Source organism: Amia ocellicauda, chromosome 7 (assembly GCF_036373705.1).
Source record: "Amia ocellicauda isolate fAmiCal2 chromosome 7, fAmiCal2.hap1, whole genome shotgun sequence".
NCBI classification, from domain to species: domain Eukaryota; kingdom Metazoa; phylum Chordata; class Actinopteri; order Amiiformes; family Amiidae; genus Amia; species Amia ocellicauda.
The window spans coordinates 47,514,605-47,536,462 of NC_089856.1; the positions used below are offsets into that span (position 1 = coordinate 47,514,605).

Sequence of the window (21,858 nt, forward strand, 5' to 3'; positions counted from 1 at the left end):
ATTAGTTTGTTTTCTTTGATTTCTCGGGGTCATGAATGGTGAAGTCCACTGTTGAATTCTGTTACATAACTTTGAGATAAATGCTTAACGTCTTATTTTGTCTTGAAGGGGATAACGTCCTAGTTGACCTCAGTCCCATTCAAGAAAGGGGGTATGTAGCGTTATGTTGGGTGTATTTGGATAAGAGCATTTGGGCTCTGAGCTGAAGCACTGATCTAAAGAAAACTTTGGGGGGGAGAGGTTATCAGATTCCCTTAGCTCATCAGCTTGGAACTGGTTTGCATCAAAGTGACAGTTTTGGGGAGGATGGCACCAAGAAGAGGCCAAATAGTTTGGAATTCTGCTATGAGATGTCTGGAGAAAGGGGCCTGTAGGTGATAAAAACTCTTTGAAGTGGACGAGAGCCGAAATCCCGACATAGAGCTACGAACCCGGGCCAACCGGCATTTCCAAAAGATGGCATGGATTGACATCAGCAATAAATCAAGCCCCCCTCCAATAGGACACTGGGGGCTGAAACCGAAATCCAATCTCAAGAACTCAGGAACCAATCACCTATTGATCTGACAGACTATAAGGAACAGCGGACAGTCAGTCTCTCTCTCTCTCTCACCTGAACCAGTAACTCGCTGCCACAGCTCAACCTGTAGCTCTGTTGCCAGAACCGGAACCAGAAACCAACCAAGTCTTTGCCGGCAACAGAAGAGTTAAACTGGGAGAAGGAGATTGAGCCGTATAAAGAATTCTTTTAAAGGACTTTATTAAATAAAGAACTTTACAGACTGCGCTGCCCGCCTGTGCCCACCTGATCAGTGGAGTTTTACAGCTGGACAATTGACTAAGTCGACTGAATACGAAAGTGTCAGTCATTTAAATAGCTATTTGAGTCTTAAGAAACTTGACCCTTGGAACAAACAGGGCCTGCTTTCCTCAAAGACTTTGTCTTCAAGTAACTACAGTGGAAACCCTGCTTGCCAAGAAGATTTTGTGCACAACCTTGGAGTCTTCAAACCAGTGGAAAATCTGTTTGGAAAAGACTCTACTGTCGCGAAACCCCAACTTCCAGGTGCATCGACTGAGTGGAAGTTCTTGGACAAAGCCGAACCGGACTGCCTTTGTTCCCAACCACACGGACCTCGTGCCGTGTGCTGTTATCTGAGCCCGAAGCCAGAGAGGCCTCTCTGCGACGAAGTTCAGATAAATTTAACAGTTTGGAGTTTGTGATTCATGACATTTGAGAAATCAATTAGAAATGTTAATCTGTGATTCATAACTCTAGAATGTGTAATATCATTTAGTTTTCTTAAATATAAATGTGTGTTGCATTAAACTGTTTTGTTGATAATTTTAGAAATAAAATCTGTCAACGCCGAGAAATATCTTCTCATTCCTGTTTAACTGTTTAGTCTGAAATTGACACAAGTTAATAGACATTAGATTATAGGTGGCCCTGCCTATCCTTAATCATTGAATAATAATCAGTTAAGGGAAATTGTGGTAACAAGTAATGATAGGATCTTTCTCAGCACCCAAAACGTAAATGAGACTGATATATATATATAACGAGAAGTTACCTGACATAAATACTAACCTGCGTAGTTATTTAATGTCTGACTAACAATACTAATGACAGACTCACCTTCGTCTTACTAACCGGTATTGTAGTCAATGTGTTTATAACCTTTTTTGTTTAACGATTTGTTTGATATCATATGCGATCCCATGGTCTTTGATTTGGTCACGGAAGTGATTTGTCTTTGATTTGTTGATCTAGAGTTGAATTTTAATTAGTTTTTCCCTTTTGTATAATTAGTGTAGTGCTACATTTAGTCTTTGTTTTTGAATAAATTTGACAATTTATATCTTTGGAATTGGTGTCTGCGTCCAATTATTACAGAAATTGAGTTCTACAAGATTCCAGGATTCGTGATAAGGTGATACTATAAATTCACTTCTTTAATTGAAATTTATAAGTGTACCTTACGCTACACTGGTTTGGCATCAACTGCAAGGTCATGTTTTGAGGGACTTGAAAATTGAACTAAAATGTGACAAGATATAGTTAGAAACTCTAGATAACATTTGAACAATTTTTCACATTCCTTAAAGCCATCACACCCCCAATACACATTCTGTAGGGATCAAGGGAGAGGAATGAAAGACTGCTTCCATTCGAATCTCAATTTTATTACCTCAAACCTGACCAATCAGCAGTTCAGAAGGAAAGAGGTTAGAATCTCTTTGTCTCAAGTGTATAAAAACAGAAAGTTAAAACTAGCAAATGGGAGTGGCACAACCTGGGAGAAGAAACCAAGGAGACAAAATCCAGGAAGACTCAACTCAACCAGAACCAGAACTTCTCCACCAAAGACCTGAGAGCTTTGCAACCATCCTCCAGTCGAAGCAGTCTGCCAGCCCTCCCCGCTATCAAACGTCTGCATAACTGACTCTCCGTAAACCACACAGGTAGTATGTTTTGTGTACTAGTCAAGAATTAGTTAAATCACAGTTACATACACCCTAGTTGTGTATGAGATCTAAACTGTAGGAACGGGGACCGTAATCATAATACTTGTTTGTTATTTTACATGTTTTGTGCCTCCAGTCAAAACTCGAGTATTGGGTAGCTCTCCTCTCACTCTCACTTTTAATATTCTCCACCCTTGCTTGTATCTATCCTATTTTTGCAAATACATGTTGTCTATTTATATGTTTAATAAACCTATTTCTGTAATTCATGCAGATCAACCTCATCGCTAATCCGAATTCGTATTAGTAAAGTATTGTAATAACTTGCGTATCAACCCGGTCTCGTTTTCAGAGGACTTGACTGCTGTGGGTTGTATGTGTGGGGGTCACCAGATAACAGGACTTTATTCAGCAATTATTATTTCTTATGATATTTGATACCAGAAAAAAACTAAAACTCCAGTTTAAAGTCCCAAGCCAATTGAAAGTACTTCCAAATAAAACAATAACTGTAATAAATTAAAACAATTTGTCCATTGCAACATTTTGGCTGCATCTTATCAGATCAACATCCTTTCATTTCATTAGACTATTTACATAATGATTTTAAAAATAGATTGCCATTTATCTGGTTAATTGTGTCGGAATAAGGAAAAACGTGTCTCATTGTATTTGTCTGTCGCCCTCTACTGTGTGAAATGGTAGCGTCATGAAATATTTCCACTATACTTCTGACTTCTCCACTTTTTTATTCTTATTCATCAACAGAGCCTGTTCTCATAGATGCAAAAGTATATTAATCAGAAATAACAACTTCAAAACACTGTCTTAATGCTTCAGAGTCGTAGTTTTATTGCAGCTTTTTGAAGTAAAGTGTTATTCATCAGTGTTGTACATGATGCCCTTCAGAGGACCCAGGACATCGGATTACAGCGTGTACTGGATTACAGAGCCAGTCTGGACTCTCAGCACTAATTGACCTGCTAACATTGATTAAATGACACTCATGAAATGCGTTCTGCAGAGACCTGGGAAAGATGACTGATGTTAAGAAGTGTAGATTTAGATTAGTTAGTTATAATAGTTAATAACCTTACAGTCTATTTCAGCAATGATCTCAGTCCTCTTACAAAATGTTGTTTTGGGTATTTTTGTTAAGATTATCTCTCTATATATAAATCTTACAATCTATATCTCTAGCTACTTCTTTGCTTACTTATTTATTTCTATATTTACTTCCTCACTGGTATAAACTGTTAAAATGACGTGAATTGTGAATAAGTCTCATCACTGTGGGAAGCTGGCAGGAGGAATTACCCTTTCAAACAATATTTAATATACATTTTACTTAGAAATTGGTGATTTAGGGTGACCTATAAGATTAAGTGGATTGGGGGTCTCCAGGTCCAGGGCTGGAGACCCCTGGTCTAAAGTGTTATTTTTTGTAGTTCCAGTAAAATGAATGAAATCATTAACTAAGGCTGGAAATGACACCCCATCAGTACAGAAAATCAGTTTCTATCAGCGACAAAAAGCAAACAATCATACAGAAAGTAAATGAACAGATGAAAGAAATGGGCAATTTGGCATCCATCATCTCACAGCACCAGGCGTTCACCTACAATGTAAACATAAGAGGTGTAGTTTAGTTGGTGAAAAGTAGCTCATTATTGTTAAGCAATAGAAACCACTGTGTTACAGTCACAACATCCTGGACCTAAGAATGATGAGATTACCAGACATATGGCTACGTATCGCATTGTAATTATAAAATGTATTTGAAGTCTTTATCCAAGGTGATCTACAAAGTCATACAAACGCTTCTATACAATGTTGTGTTGTAAGATACACACTGTAATGATATGGTGCCGCTCATCTTCCTGGGAGCACAAGACCCCACGCACTACTGCTACGCCAAAAGACACTGTTGTAGCTTCGTGGGTTAGCTCAATACCACACAATAGGTCTAAAATCAGTGTACAGTGTGTCCTGAGGTCTAATGCTGCTGAAGATTTAAATAAAGGAATAACCCTGCTAGGTTGCGCCCCTTAAGGACTCAGCTCTATATTTTCATATTTTAAAAATATGAAAATACAAAAACCTCTGCATACCTGAACACACGGCTGCGGCATCGTTACTGTGCTGGCAGTTATGTTCCCCGAAGGCTCTGTGGCTGCAGTCCAGCAGGGTGCTCTCCGAGCCGCTGCAGGCCACGTCGTCCAGCCAGATGCGGCCCGAGCCTTGCCCGTAGGTGGCCTCTCCGAGTTGTGTGATAGCGCGGCCGCAGCCCAGCTCCCTGCACACCACCCGCACCGCGTTCAGGTCCCAGCCGTGGTCACAGACCGTGCCCCACAGCCCGGCGTGGAACACCTCCACTCTGCCATTGCACCTGTCGCTGCCGCCCACCAGCCGGACATTCGCTCTGCCTGTGGAGAAGAGAGGCGCGTAGGGGCGATGTGTCCAAGTCAATAGGTCTGGTGAAGTGGGTCTCTTATTGTATAAGAGATGTCATCCCATAACCCCATTGCCCAAACTGCACAGGATGACACCTTTTATATGGTAAGAGACACCTTTCACCTATAAATCACACACGTCAGGATTAGACGCTATTATCTTTACAGTGAAACAATAGATATTTAGTTAAATTGAACAATCAACCCCCTTCTCTCTTTGGTCCAGGATCTGCTGTAACTGACCTATAGTAGCTGATCTGTCTTGTGTTTTCATGCTTGTTAAATTAAGTGAAACTATTAAAAACAAATGCACATTGTGTGAATTTATAATGGGCTGTATGAGCACATGGTGACTTGAATTTGCTCTATTTAATTGAAAATTATTCAGATACACATTTGGGAAGAGACTGGCGAGGGATAGACTGTTTGGAGAAATGGGTGATATTATATAAATCAATGTACAAATCAGAGGTGCCCAACCGTCAGTCCACAGAATCCCTCAATATACCTTTTTGTGCTCACATTGCACAAATGCTACCAGAGTTTCCCCCACAATGCTTAACACAAGAGACAGTAGCACGGCCACGGCGTGCCCAGTTCGCCCCTGTGTACCTGAACACACCACACTGGCGTCTTCGATGTGGTGGCAGTTGTGCCAGCCCAGCTGTGTGGCCGGGCAGTCGAACAGCGAGGCCTCGGTGCCAAGGCACTGCACATTGTCGAGCAGGATGAGGCCGATACCCATCCCGAACTCGGCCCAGCCCGGCGCCGCCAGGGCCCGGCCGCAGCCCACCTCTCCGCACACCACGTCCCCGTCGAGGATATTCCAGCTGTCGTCGCACACCGTGCCCCACTGGCCGGCGTAGTACACCTCCACCCTGCCCGAGCAGCTGGAGTTCCCCTCGGCCAGGCGGACTCTGGGACCGGCTGGGGGGAGTCACACACACAAAGCAAAAGCTGTGTGAAAAGTGCTGACTACGTTTATTCAGGGTACAGGTCTTGATTATTTATTTAGCTTTTATTAGTTCATATATATAATATTATAAAATTATCAATAAACAGGGGTCTCGGTTGACTTCAGGTTTCAGGGGGGCTACAGCTCCGAATGTTTTAGGAATATCCACAGATCCCAAATTTGGGGGGCTGGCGGTGTTTTCATATGATTGCAAGTATCGAAACAACTATATTTTTGGAATTGGATCAAACGGGGCTGTGTGGGATGAGAGGAGTGCGGGGCTGTGAGGGATGAGAGGAGTGCGGGGATGAGAGGGATGAGAGGAGTGCGGGGATGAGAGGAGTGCGGGGCTGTGAGAGATGAGAGGAGTGCGGGGATGAGAGGAGTGCGGGGCTGTGAGGGATGAAAGGAGTGCGGGGATGAGAGGAGTGCGGGGCTGTGAGGGATGAGAGGAGTGTGGGGATGAGAGGGATGAGAGGAGTGCGGGGATGAGAGGAGTGCGGGGCTGTGAGGGATGAGAGGAGTGCGGGGATGAGAGGAGTGCGGGGATGAGAGGGATGAGAGGAGTGCGGGGATGAGAGGAGTGCGGGGCTGTGAGGGATGAGAGGAGTGCGGGGATGAGAGGGATGAGAGGAGTGCGGGGATGAGAGGAGTGCGGGGCTGTGAGGGATGAGAGGAGTGCGGGGATGAGAGGGATGAGAGGAGTGTGGGGATGAGAGGAGTGCCGGGCTGTGAGGGATGAGAGGAGTGCGGGGCTGTGAGGGATGAGAGGAGTGCGGGGATGAGAGGGATGAGAGGAGTGCGGGGATGAGAGGAGTGCGGGGCTGTGAGGGATGAGAGGAGTGCGGGGATGAGAGGGATGAGAGGAGTGCGGGGATGAGAGGAGTGCCGGGCTGTGAGGGATGAGAGGAGTGCGGGGCTGTGAGGGATGAGAGGAGGGCGGGGATGAGAGGGATGAGAGGAGTGCGGGGATGAGAGGAGTGCGGGGCTGTGAGGGATGAGAGGAGTGCGGGGATGAGAGGAGTGCGGGGATGAGAGGGATGAGAGGAGTGCGGGGATGAGAGGAGTGCGGGGCTGTGAGGGATGAAAGGAGTGCGGGGATGAGAGGAGTGCGGGGCTGTGAGGGATGAGAGGAGTGTGGGGATGAGAGGGATGAGAGGAGTGCGGGGATGAGAGGGGTGCGGGGCTGTGAGGGATGAGAGGAGTGCGGGGATGAGAGGAGTGCGGGGATGAGAGGGATGAGAGGAGTGCGGGGATGAGAGGAGTGCGGGGCTGTGAGGGATGAGAGGAGTGCGGGGATGAGAGGGATGAGAGGAGTGCGGGGATGAGAGGGGTGCGGGGCTGTGAGGGATGAGAGGAGTGCGGGGATGAGAGGAGTGCGGGGATGAGAGGGATGAGAGGAGTGCGGGGATGAGAGGGATGAGAGGAGTGCGGGGATGAGAGGGGTGCGGGGCTGTGAGGGATGAGAGGAGTGCGGGGATGAGAGGAGTGCGGGGATGAGAGGGATGAGAGGAGTGCGGGGATGAGAGGAGTGCGGGGATGAGAGGGATGAGAGGAGTGCGGGGATGAGAGGAGTGCGGGGCTGTGAGGGATGAAAGGAGTGCGGGGATGAGAGGAGTGCGGGGCTGTGAGGGATGAGAGGAGTGTGGGGATGAGAGGGATGAGAGGAGTGCGGGGATGAGAGGAGTGCGGGGATGAGAGGGGTGCGGGGCTGTGAGGGATGAGAGGAGTGTGGGGATGAGAGGAGTGCGGGGATGAGAGGAGTGCGGGGATGAGAGGGATGAGAGGAGTGCGGGGATGAGAGGAGTGCGGGGCTGTGAGGGATGAGAGGAGTGTGGGGATGAGAGGGATGAGAGGAGTGCGGGGATGAGAGGGGTGCGGGGCTGTGAGGGATGAGAGGAGTGCGGGGATGAGAGGGGTGCGGGGCTGTGAGGGATGAGAGGAGTGCGGGGATGAGAGGAGTGCGGGGATGAGAGGGATGAGAGGAGTGCGGGGATGAGAGGAGTGCGGGGATGAGAGGAGTGCGGGGCTGTGAGGGATGAAAGGAGTGCGGGGATGAGAGGAGTGCGGGGCTGTGAGGGATGAGAGGAGTGTGGGGATGAGAGGGATGAGAGGAGTGCGGGGATGAGAGGAGTGCGGGGATGAGAGGGGTGCGGGGCTGTGAGGGATGAGAGGAGTGCGGGGATGAGAGGAGTGTGGGGATGAGAGGAGTGCGGGGCTGTGAGGGATGAGAGGAGTGTGGGGATGAGAGGGATGAGAGGAGTGCGGGGATGAGAGGAGTGCGGGGATGAGAGGGGTGCGGGGCTGTGAGGGATGAGAGGAGTGCGGGGATGAGAGGAGTGTGGGGATGAGAGGAGTGCGGGGATGAGAGGAGTGCGGGGATGAGAGGGATGAGAGGAGTGCGGGGATGAGAGGAGTGCGGGGCTGTGAGGGATGAGAGGAGTGTGGGGATGAGAGGGATGAGAGGAGTGCGGGGATGAGAGGGGTGCGGGGCTGTGAGGGATGAGAGGAGTGCGGGGATGAGAGGGGTGCGGGGCTGTGAGGGATGAGAGGAGTGCGGGGATGAGAGGAGTGCGGGGATGAGAGGGATGAGAGGAGTGCGGGGATGAGAGGAGTGCGGGGATGAGAGGAGTGCGGGGCTGTGAGGGATGAAAGGAGTGCGGGGATGAGAGGAGTGCGGGGCTGTGAGGGATGAGAGGAGTGTGGGGATGAGAGGGATGAGAGGAGTGCGGGGATGAGAGGAGTGCGGGGATGAGAGGGGTGCGGGGCTGTGAGGGATGAGAGGAGTGCGGGGATGAGAGGAGTGTGGGGATGAGAGGAGTGCGGGGATGAGAGGAGTGCGGGGCTGTGAGGGATGAGAGGAGTGTGGGGATGAGAGGGATGAGAGGAGTGCGGGGATGAGAGGAGTGCGGGGATGAGAGGGGTGCGGGGCTGTGAGGGATGAGAGGAGTGCGGGGATGAGAGGAGTGTGGGGATGAGAGGAGTGCGGGGATGAGAGGAGTGCGGGGATGAGAGGGATGAGAGGAGTGCGGGGATGAGAGGAGTGCGGGGCTGTGAGGGATGAGAGGAGTGTGGGGATGAGAGGGATGAGAGGAGTGCGGGGATGAGAGGGGTGCGGGGCTGTGAGGGATGAGAGGAGTGCGGGGATGAGAGGGGTGCGGGGCTGTGAGGGATGAGAGGAGTGCGGGGATGAGAGGAGTGCGGGGATGAGAGGGATGAGAGGAGTGCGGGGATGAGAGGAGTGCGGGGATGAGAGGAGTGCGGGGCTGTGAGGGATGAAAGGAGTGCGGGGATGAGAGGAGTGCGGGGCTGTGAGGGATGAGAGGAGTGTGGGGATGAGAGGGATGAGAGGAGTGCGGGGATGAGAGGAGTGCGGGGATGAGAGGGGTGCGGGGCTGTGAGGGATGAGAGGAGTGCGGGGATGAGAGGAGTGTGGGGATGAGAGGAGTGCGGGGCTGTGAGGGATGAGAGGAGTGTGGGGATGAGAGGGATGAGAGGAGTGCGGGGATGAGAGGAGTGCGGGGATGAGAGGGGTGCGGGGCTGCGAGGGATGAGAGGAGTGCGGGGATGAGAGGAGTGTGGGGATGAGAGGAGTGCGGGGATGAGAGGAGTGCGGGGATGAGAGGGATGAGAGGAGTGCGGGGATGAGAGGAGTGCGGGGCTGTGAGGGATGAGAGGAGTGTGGGGATGAGAGGGATGAGAGGAGTGCGGGGATGAGAGGGGTGCGGGGCTGTGAGGGATGAGAGGAGTGCGGGGATGAGAGGGGTGCGGGGCTGTGAGGGATGAGAGGAGTGCGGGGATGAGAGGAGTGCGGGGATGAGAGGGATGAGAGGAGTGCGGGGATGAGAGGAGTGCGGGGATGAGAGGAGTGCGGGGCTGTGAGGGATGAAAGGAGTGCGGGGATGAGAGGAGTGCGGGGCTGTGAGGGATGAGAGGAGTGTGGGGATGAGAGGGATGAGAGGAGTGCGGGGATGAGAGGAGTGCGGGGATGAGAGGGGTGCGGGGCTGTGAGGGATGAGAGGAGTGCGGGGATGAGAGGAGTGTGGGGATGAGAGGAGTGCGGGGATGAGAGGAGTGCGGGGATGAGAGGGATGAGAGGAGTGCGGGGATGAGAGGAGTGCGGGGCTGTGAGGGATGAGAGCAGTGCGGGGCTGTGAGGGATGAGAGGAGTGCGGGGATGAGAGGAGTGCGGGGATGAGAGGGATGAGAGGAGTGCGGGGATGAGAGGAGTGCGGGGCTGTGAGGGATGAGAGGAGTGCGGGGCTGTGAGGGATGAAAGGAGTGCGGGGATGAGAGGGATGAGAGGAGTGCGGGGATGAGAGGAGTGCGGGGCTGTGAGGGATGAGAGGAGTGCGGGGCTGTGAGGGATGAGAGGAGTGCGGGGATGAGAGGAGTGCGGGGATGAGAGGGATGAGAGGAGTGCGGGGATGAGAGGGATGAGAGGAGTGCGGGGATGAGAGGGATGAGAGGAGTGCGGGGATGAGAGGAGTGCGATTGTCAGTCCCCGCCTCCTGTCTCCGCTGTTCTCTCGCAGTGCCGAGTTGATCTGGCCTTTGCATTGCGCTGCGAATATCATATATTATTTAATTTCCGCAAATAATACTGTATAATACTAATAATTATATCTACTACTAAAAGTAATCATACTACATTAACTATGTGTATACTGTGCTTTAATACGGATTACTTGTATTGTTATTATTCCAAATTATTCACTCCTCACAACTTGGTCAGAAAAATAACTTACCTCAGTTCATTCCCTATAATATAGCATGTTTTCTGTGATGTTACCATGCTTTAAAATATTTACTGTATGCTTTCCTCTTATAATACTGTATTAAATACTAAGCATATTCCACTTCTACTACTAATTATAATTACACTACATTCAATTAGTTGCATACTGTTTTATATGCGAATAATACTTAATTCAATTTTATATTATATTGAATTGGGGCTATAGAACGGATTATTTGTATTGTTATTATTCCATATTATTCACTCTTTCACAACTTTACAGTACGAAACATCTTCAGAAACATAAGATACATGCGATAGTCGATTCCCTTTATCCTTATCTAATATATAGTACTACAGTACTACGCCTTTAATTATTGATCGTATATCCTCTTTTTTAATACTGTTCCACATTAGCAAGAATAATGCTACTAATGCCTCATCATATATTTAAGCAGACGTTTGCCATTCATCCCACTGACAGCTTTGCACAGGGTTATGCTTACACTGATGTTAATGGCATAACAGAAACATTTTGTCTTTTATGTCACCCAACTATTGTGCACTTACTGTAGACTTCTGTAGTGGTGGACGATTCTGTAAGAGACAGAAATTATAATAATATGAAAACAACAGTATGGGATCATTGGATAGCTGTTTAGCATCATTTAACTAGTTGTGTACGTTCAGTAGGTTTGGTGTTCAATTAACCATCACTTGCATCAATCTGATTATTTTTTTCTGTCTATTACTTTTAAACAATACCAAAAAAAAGGTAAAGTCCACCCCAGTTATCAGCAGTGGCTATTCTTTCCCCCAATTCAATTCCGTCACAATCCTTTTCTCATTGTGCTCTGTGTGCTTAGTTGCCCAGATCTACCACCAAGCAGTGTTGGGGTCGTTACTGAAAACGTAATATATTACTGGTTATTCGTTTTTTTGAGAAAAAAGTAGTAATATTAGTATTACATATTAGTTCATTCATAATGTAGCGTATTATATTATTTGTTATATTACCCGCTGCATTCCTTCCTTTTGCAAAACAATGTGACTAATCTCCATATTCTGGTAATGTGTGTTTTAAATGTGTGCCAATTAAACAAATCAACTTAAACCGTGGGTGACCTTAGTTCTCGGGTCTGTAGTGTAGAAAACTGCGAATGGCTGGACGGTATTATCTTACTTCCACACACTTTTTATTAATCGGCAAAGTCATTACAAAGGCTCGGCAATAGTAGAAAACAAAGTAATATGCCGGGTAGTCTGCTGTAAACTGCACAGCAATTAAAACAGAAAATACAAATGGAGTGGAAGCTCAGTAGAGATCGCTGTGCCTCGACAACACTGTAAAATCAAATACATATTTAAATGTACTAGCTTCATTATAACCATTCGCAAAACTAACAGCACTTAATCATTTCCTTTAATAGAGATAAACTTTCATTATATATCAACGCAGAAATAAAAAGTGACATCTCTAACCCATATCAGGAAATAAAAAAGTAGAAAGGCTTATGGTCACTGTTCTCTGTATTAAACTACATGAACCTTGAATGAAAAGTTTTTGAATCCCGCCTTGCAAGGCGATTGTCCGCATCAAAAGACTGACACGTGTCTTCTGCAAGTGATTGGCTGTTAAAAACATGATTGGCTGCATACAAAATGATTGACAGTTACTCCTGACCAATGCCAGTGTTTTGAATCGTGTGGGCGTGGCTTCCCCGGAGAAGGAGTGCGGCTGTATTCGGACCCGCATTCTAGCGCACTTCAGTAATGTTTAAATGTTGGTATGTAGTATGTGTAATGTGGTAGTATGCCCACCCTACAGATGAGCTCTGTGCGTCTGACGACAATAGCACGAACACAAGCACGCATGCGCGCACGGCATGGGATTCTGTTGTTTTAATTAGCAAACAGTCCGAGTGGTGCCGCTGCACAGACATTATGCTGTGCGGACGGTTTGTGTGTTTTAGATATGGCTCACATGATTAAATAAGAATGGTGGAATGTATTGCTACTTGCTTCCGATTTAAGCATCACATAATGTAGTTGAATGTAGTGAGAAATCTCTCGTTTTTTTTAATGTGTAAAGTAAGTGTAATATTATTACTATAATTAAAACTCTTAACACATTATATTAACTCGTTATTAAGACAAGTAATATTATTACAGTAGCGCGTAACGTTACTAACGTGTTACCCCCAATAAACAGAAACCTACCTGAACACACCACGCTGGCGTCTTCAAAATGCACGCAGTTGTGTTGCCCCAGGCCCGTGTTCCCACAGTTCAGCAGGGACGTCTCTGAGCCAGTGCAGGCCACGTCATCCAGGGCAATGGAGCCACTGCCTTCACCGTAGGCCGCCCACCCTGGGGCGAACAGGGCGAAGCCACAGCCCAGCTCCTTGCACACCACGTGGGCGTCAATGATGTCCCAGTAGTCATTGCACACCGTTCCCCAACCGTCATTGTAGCGAACCTCCACTCTCCCAGCGCACCTGTTCGGCCCATTGACCAGCCTGACCGTGGCCCCAGCTGCAGAGGAAGACGAGATAGAGAGGCATTCTGCAAGTGGTGGCTCGGGCAACTGCATTAAAATGGAATATTTTTTAGTAACAGCTTTAAAAGGTGAATGTAGAATGTTTAACTTAGGAAGATCAAAATTAAGGTTTGGGAAACGTGGAACGTGTCTGTGTTTTACCTCATTACTAGTGTACGATTCTGAATTGGATCAGACTGCTGCAGAACAGGTTACTTGGGATGAAAGGTGGGACAAATAAAGTCACAGCCTGAAGATATGATCTATGGCTTCTCAATAAGTTCCCAGCTTCTGCCTAAGACAGTATCACACCTCTTATTAAATAAATGACCAGATAGATCTGAATCTTTCCCTGTAGTAAGAGGGTATGTCTGGGGGTGATGAAGGGGATGATTAGTCCTTTTTGCAAACCTGGAGGAGGTTGAAAGGGTGCCTTCAAGTTATTATGCTGTTCTATCTGCCCAACTATTTCCGATTATTTGTATACACTACACAGGCACAGGTTTAGGCAGGGACGGGGGGGGGACAAGCTCCATAGATATAGGGGATGCATCTCCCCCAATATTGACAGCATCATAGAACTTAATCCATCGATAAGCAGAATAACTGTCTTGTAGGCTTTAGGACCATGCAGACACTGCTTTCGGGCACTTCAGAAAAGCATCAGGTTTCAAGACTACAAGTGATAACTTTTCCAGATAAGGAACGTCTCACACAAGGGTAGCTGGACAGTTGGGAGCTGGGTAACCCTGGGTAGCCGGGCAGCCCTGTACCTGAACAGATGGCGCTGGCGTCTTCGTTGTGGCCGCAGTTGCGAACTGTCCGTCTGCTGGCCAGGCAGTTCAGTAGGGACATCTCGTTCCCGGTGCAGTGGACGTCATTTAACTGAATTGGGCCGGTCCCTCCCCCGAACGTGGCTTTCATGGGAGCGGACAAAGCGTCGCCGCAGCCCAGCTCTCTACAGACCACCTGGGCGTCCCTTGTGTCCCAGCCGTCGTCGCACACCGTCCCCCACTGACCGTTGTAAGAGACTTCCACTCGGCCAGAGCAGTTGTTGTTCCCACTGACCAGCCTAACATTCGGTCCCTCTGGGGGAAGGGGAAAAAAACAATGATCTGGACTGCTGGCTGGGTTCATCACAGAGCAATATGTCTGAAAAAATACATCAATCTATTATTTTTGTTTCTAAACCCATGTAAAAGCCACCAAGTTTTTTAACTTAGGCCTTATATTGGAATTAGGGTTGCATACAGTCAACAACTAAAATACCTGTCTTCAGGTTCTTCAAGTTACATTTAGGCCTAGGTTGTTAATTCTGGAAATGCAAAATATCTGCTTTCCATTTGACAGCGTGTTTCCCAAGCAGTTCTTGTAACTTCCTTGATATCTCTATACTTACGAAAACACTGTGGGCGAAATGAAGAGCCTCGCTGTACCTGAGCAGACGACGCCGGCATCTTCCGAGTGATCGCAGTTGTTGCTCCCCAGGTTTGCGGGGCAGTTCAGGAGAGACGTTTCTGTCCCGACACAGGCCACGTCATCGAGAGCGATATTGCCCGAGCCCTGTCCAAACTGGGCATGGGTCGTAGCTGACAGGGCGACCCCACAGCCCAGCTCCCGGCACACCACTTGTGCATCATCCAACTCCCAGTCGTCGTCGCACACCGTCCCCCACTGTCCGTTGTAATAGACCTCCACCGTGCCGGAGCAGTTGTTGTACCCGTTCACCAGTCTGATAAGAGTGCCATCTGACAGGGGGATGAAGGAGAATACAGGCTTTTAGATGACGGAACATGCTTGTTTTTTCTCTTGCTATTGGTCTGGATGGAGTCTCTCTTTATTGGTTACTTTAACCGTCTAAGACTGATTAAAGAACATGGGCTACATATTTGTAAGGTTACTCCTACGACCGTTTTGCGCGGTGCAATCCATTCTGCACCGTTCACCCTTTAATTTTATGCAAGGCTCAAAATGGGTTTCCATTGACCGTTGTTACGTAATTTTGTTCTCAACAAATTTCACAATGTACAGTAAAGATTTTGATCTTTAATATATTTCGTTCATCGAGATCTGATGTGTGATTTAAGTGTTCCCTTAATTTTTTGGAACAGTATATATATATATATATATATATATATAGGAGTATATATATATATATATATATTTTTTTTTTCCTGAAATTAAACGAGAACGAACAATTATAAGATGATTAATAAGGCTTTTACACAGCTTCTCTTCATTAGAATTGCACTTCGAAAACACGGTTCAGGGAACGTTAACTCCTAGCAAATGTATGTCAATGCAAGGAAAATAAGCTCATTGATATCCAATTTGAGTGGATCATTAATCAAATTCAGCCAAACTAAATGTAAAATAACTTAATAATCATAATAATAATATTAATAATAATAGGATATCCAACTATGCACTGAATTTAATAACAACACTTAAGTTAAGTAAATAAACAAACCACCCCCTTTGTGCACTGTATTTTCAAAAGATAAAAACAAGCTTACTTATGTTGAATCAAAAAGGATACGGAAGCTACACACCTGTTCTGGACACACAGCAGCAGTAATGTACATAATAAGATTATTGTGTTTGAACTGCAGTACTGCACGTATGAGCCTCATTGTTTTCCCTTTCAGGACACTGGCAGTGTGTGCAGTACTGTATTACCTAGAGATGTGCGTTCAGGATGTGTCCAGACTCGAGTACACTGCAGGGTGGACTGATACCAGATGTGATTACTAATGATATATGTGTGTGTGTGTGTGTGTGTGTGTGCGTCAGTGTGTGTGTGTGTGTGTGTGTGTGTGTGTGTGTGTGTGCGTCAGTGTGTGTGTGTGTGTGTGTGTGTGTGTGTCAGTGTGTGTGTGTGTGTCAGTGTGTGTGTGTGTGTGTGTGTGTGTGAGTGTGTGTGTGTGTGTGTGTGTCAGTGTGTGTGTGTGTGTGTGTGTGTGTGTGTGTGTGTGTGCGTCAGTGTGTGTGTGTGTGTGTGTGTGTGTGTGTGTGTGCGTCAGTGTGTGTGTGTGTGTGTGTGTGTGTGCGTCAGTGTGTGTGTGTGTGTGTGTGTGTGTGTGCGTCAGTGTGTGTGTGTGTGTGTGTGTGTGTGAGTGTGTGTGTGTGTGTGTGTGTCAGTGTGTGTGTGTGTGTGTGTGTGCGTCAGTGTGTGTGTGTGTGTGTGTGTGTGTGAGTGTGTGTGTGTGTGTGTGTGTCAGTGTGTGTGTGTGTGTGTGTGTGAGTGTGTGTGTGTGTGTGTGTGTGTGAGTGTGTGTGTGTGTGTGTGTGTGTGAGTGTGTGTGTGTGTGCGTGTGTGTGAGTGTGTGCGTGTGCGTCAGATTGTGTGTGTGTGTGTGTGTGTGTTTGTGCGTGTGTGTATGTGTGTGAGTGTGTCTGTACAAATAAGAGAACGTGAAGCATGGCACTCGCCTCTGTCCAGCACTGCCTTCATTCATCCACCTGCAGATTCCTGTTCCTTTAATGACGTGGCTTATTAAATATGGTAATGACTCTGTAATTGGAAACATGAAATGCAAATGTATTCCGGGCTGACATTAAACATGCGCATAGTGCAATCAAATTTGAATTGCGAGAAAGCCTTAATTAGACTCAATATACCAGTTTTTGCACAATATTAGTGCAGCGCATTCATCCAATAACTGCGCAAAACTGTGTTCAAACAGTGGGGATCGCTGTGGAGTGGTGCAGGCGGGATTGTGAGACACAAACAGGAAAACAATGCTATATTCCAAAGTTGTGCAAAGCTCTGCGCCATGTTTGAATCTCTCCTTTTTTGGCCAAGTTTGAATATCGGGCCCCATATGTTTTTTTATGATCAGAACAGGGCAGCTTTTTCTCATTGTGGTGCCTCACAGTTGTTTTCATGCTCACTGCTTTCCTAGATCCTAAAATGTGTCCCGGCCTCACACCTGATGACTGCTCTACTACCCCATCCCATTGCGCCTCACATTTATACATCTATTTTTTGTTTATAATTTTAGACATATTCATATTCTGCTCATACTGCAATCCATTCCTACTGCCAATCGGACAAGTAGCAAATTAAAATAATATATAAAGAAAATTAATTCCTGTTAATGAAAATAAGACAGACCGGTCAAATGCTTGTTTGTACTGTACCGTGCTTTCAGCCTGTGGTATTGTAACAAATATTGAAATTTGGAATAATCTTCAATTTATGCATTTTCATAACTTTCATGTTAGGAGCACAGCTAAAAAGTTTTTCCAGACTGAGAGTCTCTTAATATGATGTTGACTAACTGGCAACTAGTTACAGTAGGATATTCAATATTATCCAACTACCTGTATAATGCAACAAGAAAAGGTTTGAGTTACTTACTGTTTCCTGCTGTGCCCATAAGAAGACCTGCAAACAGAATGGGAGGATTATTTTTATTTTTCAATGCATGTGCATCTGGACATTGCAAATTCAACAGCATTCGCAAATATGACCAACCAATGATATTCCTACAGAGAGAGCATTCACAAACAATAATCTTCAGCATTAAACACAGGTGAATGAAGGATTAATTTTCTCTGATGTAACATTATATTTTGACTTCTTACATTTGGCCATTGTTGCCTTCTGTAGACTTTGTCATACACAGCAGCAGGACAGTACATAACTCATAGAACTAATCCCAGTTAAAGACTTTGTCCTCATCTTAATCAAAATTACTGAAAACCTGGAAAAGGCTTTTAAAAGCGACACCTGTGTTCTAATAATAAGTTGTCATTGTCAAGAACATTTCTTCAAATATTAAACTGAATAGAAATACTTACTGGCAAGGGACAGCAGAATCAGGACGCCGGTCTCTGGCAACATCTTATAAAGAAAACGACGGAGCCCACTATCACACAACTGCATATATTTCTCACAGCTGTCAATTAGCCTTTACCATGAAAACAATATTCAGAGGTATGAATAAGTCAGATGTGACTTAATCACTCTGAACTATGAGCTGTGTGCCCGTTCCTCTGTGTAAAATGAGGAAATCAATTATATTAATTGCAGTTGTATTGGTGAAGAAGACACACACCCTTCACAAAATCCTGCCATCAAAATGCAACAGCCAATCCACGGTGCAGAAACGATAATGATGATTTCAACGATCACATGGTGAAAGGCAAACTGCTGGCAACCCGAGTTGGGGCAGGGAATTGGCACCGTGAGTTGAGCATCAACACACTGGGTGGCGTCTTGGGAAAGTTTTTCTGTCGACTCTCCTGAGCTATCTCTGAGCCCCCAGAGTGGGACCCCAGTCTGGGAGCAACAGTTGCATAGTTGACCAGTCTCATTTATCAGAAAAGAACTTTGTGGTTCCCAAAACTGTCTCAATAAGCATGCCATGACCACGACAGAAACGTTGTTTGTGTTCTGGTCACCCAATGCCAATCGAATGGTTATAAATGCAGCAAAATAGTAATCATAATATTTACTGTTATTATTAAAACTTGGAAACTGAACTCTCAGGTGCAAATATGACAGATAAGTTTGAATTAAAAAGAAATTCTGACTCCTCACTGAAAGCAGATGCTGCTTTTATTATCAGTATTATTATTATTATTATTATTAGGTGGTAATAGTTACACATAGTTTATAATTAGGACAAGCGGGCACAGTTTCAAAGAGTACAGAAGGATCTAAGAATAAGGGGAATAAAAGGCCCCAAATGGCGATTGTGATGCACAGGTGGTTTCCAACTGAGAATACAATGAGAAATTCCCTGATGTGTAAAAAATAAGACCTAAAAGAAATGCTTTCATTTTAGGCAGCGTATTAATTTACCTGATATTGTGGATCTGAAAACCAATCAGGGGAAATGAAAGGATGAAGGAGACAAAGCGCAATGGGGGTTGTAATTGATAACCATCTCAGTGTGAATGTGCTCACAGTCTGCCAAACAGGGCTTTCCGACAGCCAGGTTCCCATTATTATAGATCCAGACCAGTTAATGGACTTCACTTGTACTTTGTTACAGGAAACCATGATACCCTCTACAGCAGTGGTCTCCAACCGTGGGGTCCGTTCTTCATACATGGTTTAACAAAGTTAGGCTACATTGACTTATCCCAGATTGAGCACTAACTGATATGCAGGATTTGCAGTTCTTCCAACACTTATCTCGGATTTAATTAGCTCGTTAACTTAAGCCAGATAACTGGATAAGTGTGTTTTCCAGTTTGGATATAAAAGGACGTACAGTGGTGCTGAAACTAGGATTTAGTATGGAAGGGTATGAGGTTGTAAATAACTTGTATAATAAATAAATCAAATGCTGCTGCATCTGCAAAAGCCAGAGACGAAACCTGAAAAATAATAGGAAATAAGTTAAATGCTTAAGTTTATTGTTTTTTAATTGCATCAATGTCAATGACCCCTAATATAATATAATGTATCCCAGACTTATGCACATGTTACATAGAGCTCTGTGCTGGCCAACAATATACTGTATTGAAATAAATAACCAATTAATCACTTAGCCATCTATATTATTTCTAGGCTGTTGGAAGTTGTGTACTGTGTTTGATGTTGCTTAAAGCAGATTTGAATTATAGTTCCTTAAAGATGAGGAAGGTAAAAGAAAATGACTTGTTGATAAGAAGCTGTCTGTGAGTGTGAACTTGGATATTTAGTTGTCACGTCTACACTTGAATATCAAGGTTTCAAAGCATATAGTAGTAGATAGTGTCGCGGTCTCCCCTGCTCCTACCTTAGTTCACCACCAGAGGTCTCCCTCTCCCGAATACTAATCTAGTGCTTCTCCTTTCCTCTATCCAGCACAACCAGTTTCTCCACATTCTTTAATTCCAGGTGCACCTGTTCTGTCTTCCTCTTTTACCATTGGCTAATCACTCCTTCACCTAGTTCAAACCCTCTCCCCTACATAGTATATAAACCCCTCTGTTTCCCAGCATAATTGTGAAGTCTTGCATTCTCTCCTGGATCAATTCTGAGCATTGTTTCTTGATTGCCTTACCGTGTATATTGACCTCTTGCTTCCCTCTCTCGTTTACCCCTTTTTGGATCTCCTCACTAGCCTGTTCGCTTGATCGATTGACCTGGACTGTCCCTGTTTACTCTCTATCATTTGCCCTTATTGGATTATCTGCTTCAACTCTAAGCCTGCACTTGGATCCTTTCCTTTGGTCCTTGAGGACGTTACAGAAGACTTCACCATTAACATGGATCCAGCGGCTTTACCTGATGTTGCTGCAGCTTTGATGGCTCAGGGGGCATTGTTGGGAGAACACGACGAAATGCTATGTCAGATCAACTCCACACTGGAACAGCTAATGAGGAAATTACCTGCTTTATCTCTCGAGTCCACAAGACAGACAACACCAGAAGCAACCCCAGGCTCGTCAGCTTCTCCAGTTCCAGACAGACCTGTACATTTGGCCATCCCAGACAAATATGACGGCTCACCAGACCGCTGCGAGGGTTTTGTATTACAGTGCTCCCTTTATTTTGCCCATTTACCAACTTCCTTCCCTTCTGATGACGCTAAGATCGCCTTTATCATTACATTACTTACCGGAAAGGCACTTTGGTGGGCATCAGCTGTATGGGCAAAGTAACACGATCTCTCCCAGCTTTTCTTGAACATTTCAAGCAGGTGTTACATCATCCAACAGCCGGGAAGGACACTGGTGAACAACTGTTCTCTCTCCGTCAGGGTACCTCTTCTGCCGCTGAATATGCTTTGGAGTTCCGGACCTTGGCTGAGATCAGTGGATGGGGTGAGCCTTCATTAATTACTCTTTTTCATCGTGGCTTGATCTGGAACAGTTAATACAACTTGCCATCAGACTCGACAACCTTATAAGATCCCGAGGCAAACGGTCTTTGTCTGCTACATCCCAGTTATCCACCAGATCTTCTTTCAAGCCTAGCCCTGTTACACCTTGCAGAGCCACCCACATCGAGAGTCCGTTTCTATCAACCCCGCCCGAGTTTCCATCAGAATACAAGGATCTGGCTGCTGTATTTAGCAAATCCCGAGCCTCCTCTCTGCCTCCACATCGTCCTTGGGATTGCGCTATTGATCTTCTCCCTGCTTCTACTCTTCTGAATCTTTCCTCTCGCTCTCTTCCAGAGTCGCAGGCCATGGAGGAGTACATCAAGGAGGCTTTAGCACAAGGCATAATCCGGCCATGAACTTCACCTGCTGCGGCAAGCTTCTTCTTCGTGGCAAAGAAGGACGGTGGTTTAAGACCCTGTATTGATTATAGGGGACTTAATGCAATTACAGTCAAGTATAGATATCCTTTACCTTTAGTTCCTGCTGCCTTGGAACAGGTAAGAGGAGCTCGATACTTCACTAAACTTGATCTGCGTAGTGCTTACAATCTAATCCGAATACGAAAAGGTGATGAGTGGAAGACGGCATTTATTACTAACACTGGACACTATGAATATTTAGTTCATGCCCTTTGGTCTGGTCAATGCACCTTCAGTTTTTCAAGCTTTCGTGAATGAGGTGTTACGTCCTTATCTTCATCGCTTTGTGATTGCCTACATTGATGACATTCTGGTTTACTCCTCTACTCTCTCAGAACATATCTCCCAGGTTCGACAGGTGCTGCAATGTCTGTTGCAAAATGGACTCTATGTCAAAGCTGAGAAATGTGAATTTCATCGACAGCGAGTGGCCTTTTTGGGATACATCAAAGATACC

At 45.9% G+C, this 21,858-nt stretch overlaps 2 protein-coding genes across 2 annotated transcripts; both read right to left on the minus strand.

Annotated features, from left to right (window-relative positions):
• Positions 1–4,045: 4,045 nt before the first annotated feature.
• On the minus strand, positions 4,046–5,874 carry LOC136753711 (CD5 antigen-like). Its single transcript, XM_066710044.1, has 3 exons — positions 5,535–5,874; positions 4,581–4,895; positions 4,046–4,087 (listed from the first exon to the last, which is right to left on the minus strand). The coding sequence occupies exons 1-3, from the start codon at positions 5,665–5,667 to the stop codon at positions 4,068–4,070; spliced, it is 468 nt and encodes a 155-aa protein (XP_066566141.1). The 5' UTR covers positions 5,668–5,874; the 3' UTR covers positions 4,046–4,067.
• A 248-nt stretch (positions 5,875–6,122) lies between these two features.
• On the minus strand, positions 6,123–18,002 carry LOC136753981 (deleted in malignant brain tumors 1 protein-like). Its single transcript, XM_066710360.1, has 5 exons — positions 17,960–18,002; positions 14,581–14,901; positions 13,912–14,250; positions 12,835–13,149; positions 6,123–6,313 (listed from the first exon to the last, which is right to left on the minus strand). The coding sequence occupies exons 1-5, from the start codon at positions 18,000–18,002 to the stop codon at positions 6,123–6,125; spliced, it is 1,209 nt and encodes a 402-aa protein (XP_066566457.1).
• Between the last annotated feature and the right edge of the window lie 3,856 nt (positions 18,003–21,858).

Coding starts and splice junctions, on each gene's coding strand:
- LOC136753711 (XM_066710044.1), bottom strand. CDS start 5,667: ATGGGTATCGGCCTCATCCTGCTCGACAATGTGCAGTGCCTTGGCACC. Junction 4,896..5,534: donor CGCCAGTGTGGTGTGTTCAG/GTACACAGGGGC, acceptor TCTTCTCCACAG/GCAGAGCGAATGTCCGGCTG. Junction 4,088..4,580: donor TGCCGCAGCCGTGTGTTCAG/GTATGCAGAGGT, acceptor TTTACATTGTAG/GTGAACGCCTGGTGCTGTGA.
- LOC136753981 (XM_066710360.1), bottom strand. CDS start 18,002: ATGTTGCCAGAGACCGGCGTCCTGATTCTGCTGTCCCTTGCCA. Junction 14,902..17,959: donor GATTCTGCTGTCCCTTGCCA/GTAAGTATTTCT, acceptor TCCCCCTGTCAG/ATGGCACTCTTATCAGACTG. Junction 13,150..13,911: donor TTCAGGTACAGGGCTGCCCG/GCTACCCAGGGT, acceptor CTTCCTCTGCAG/CTGGGGCCACGGTCAGGCTG.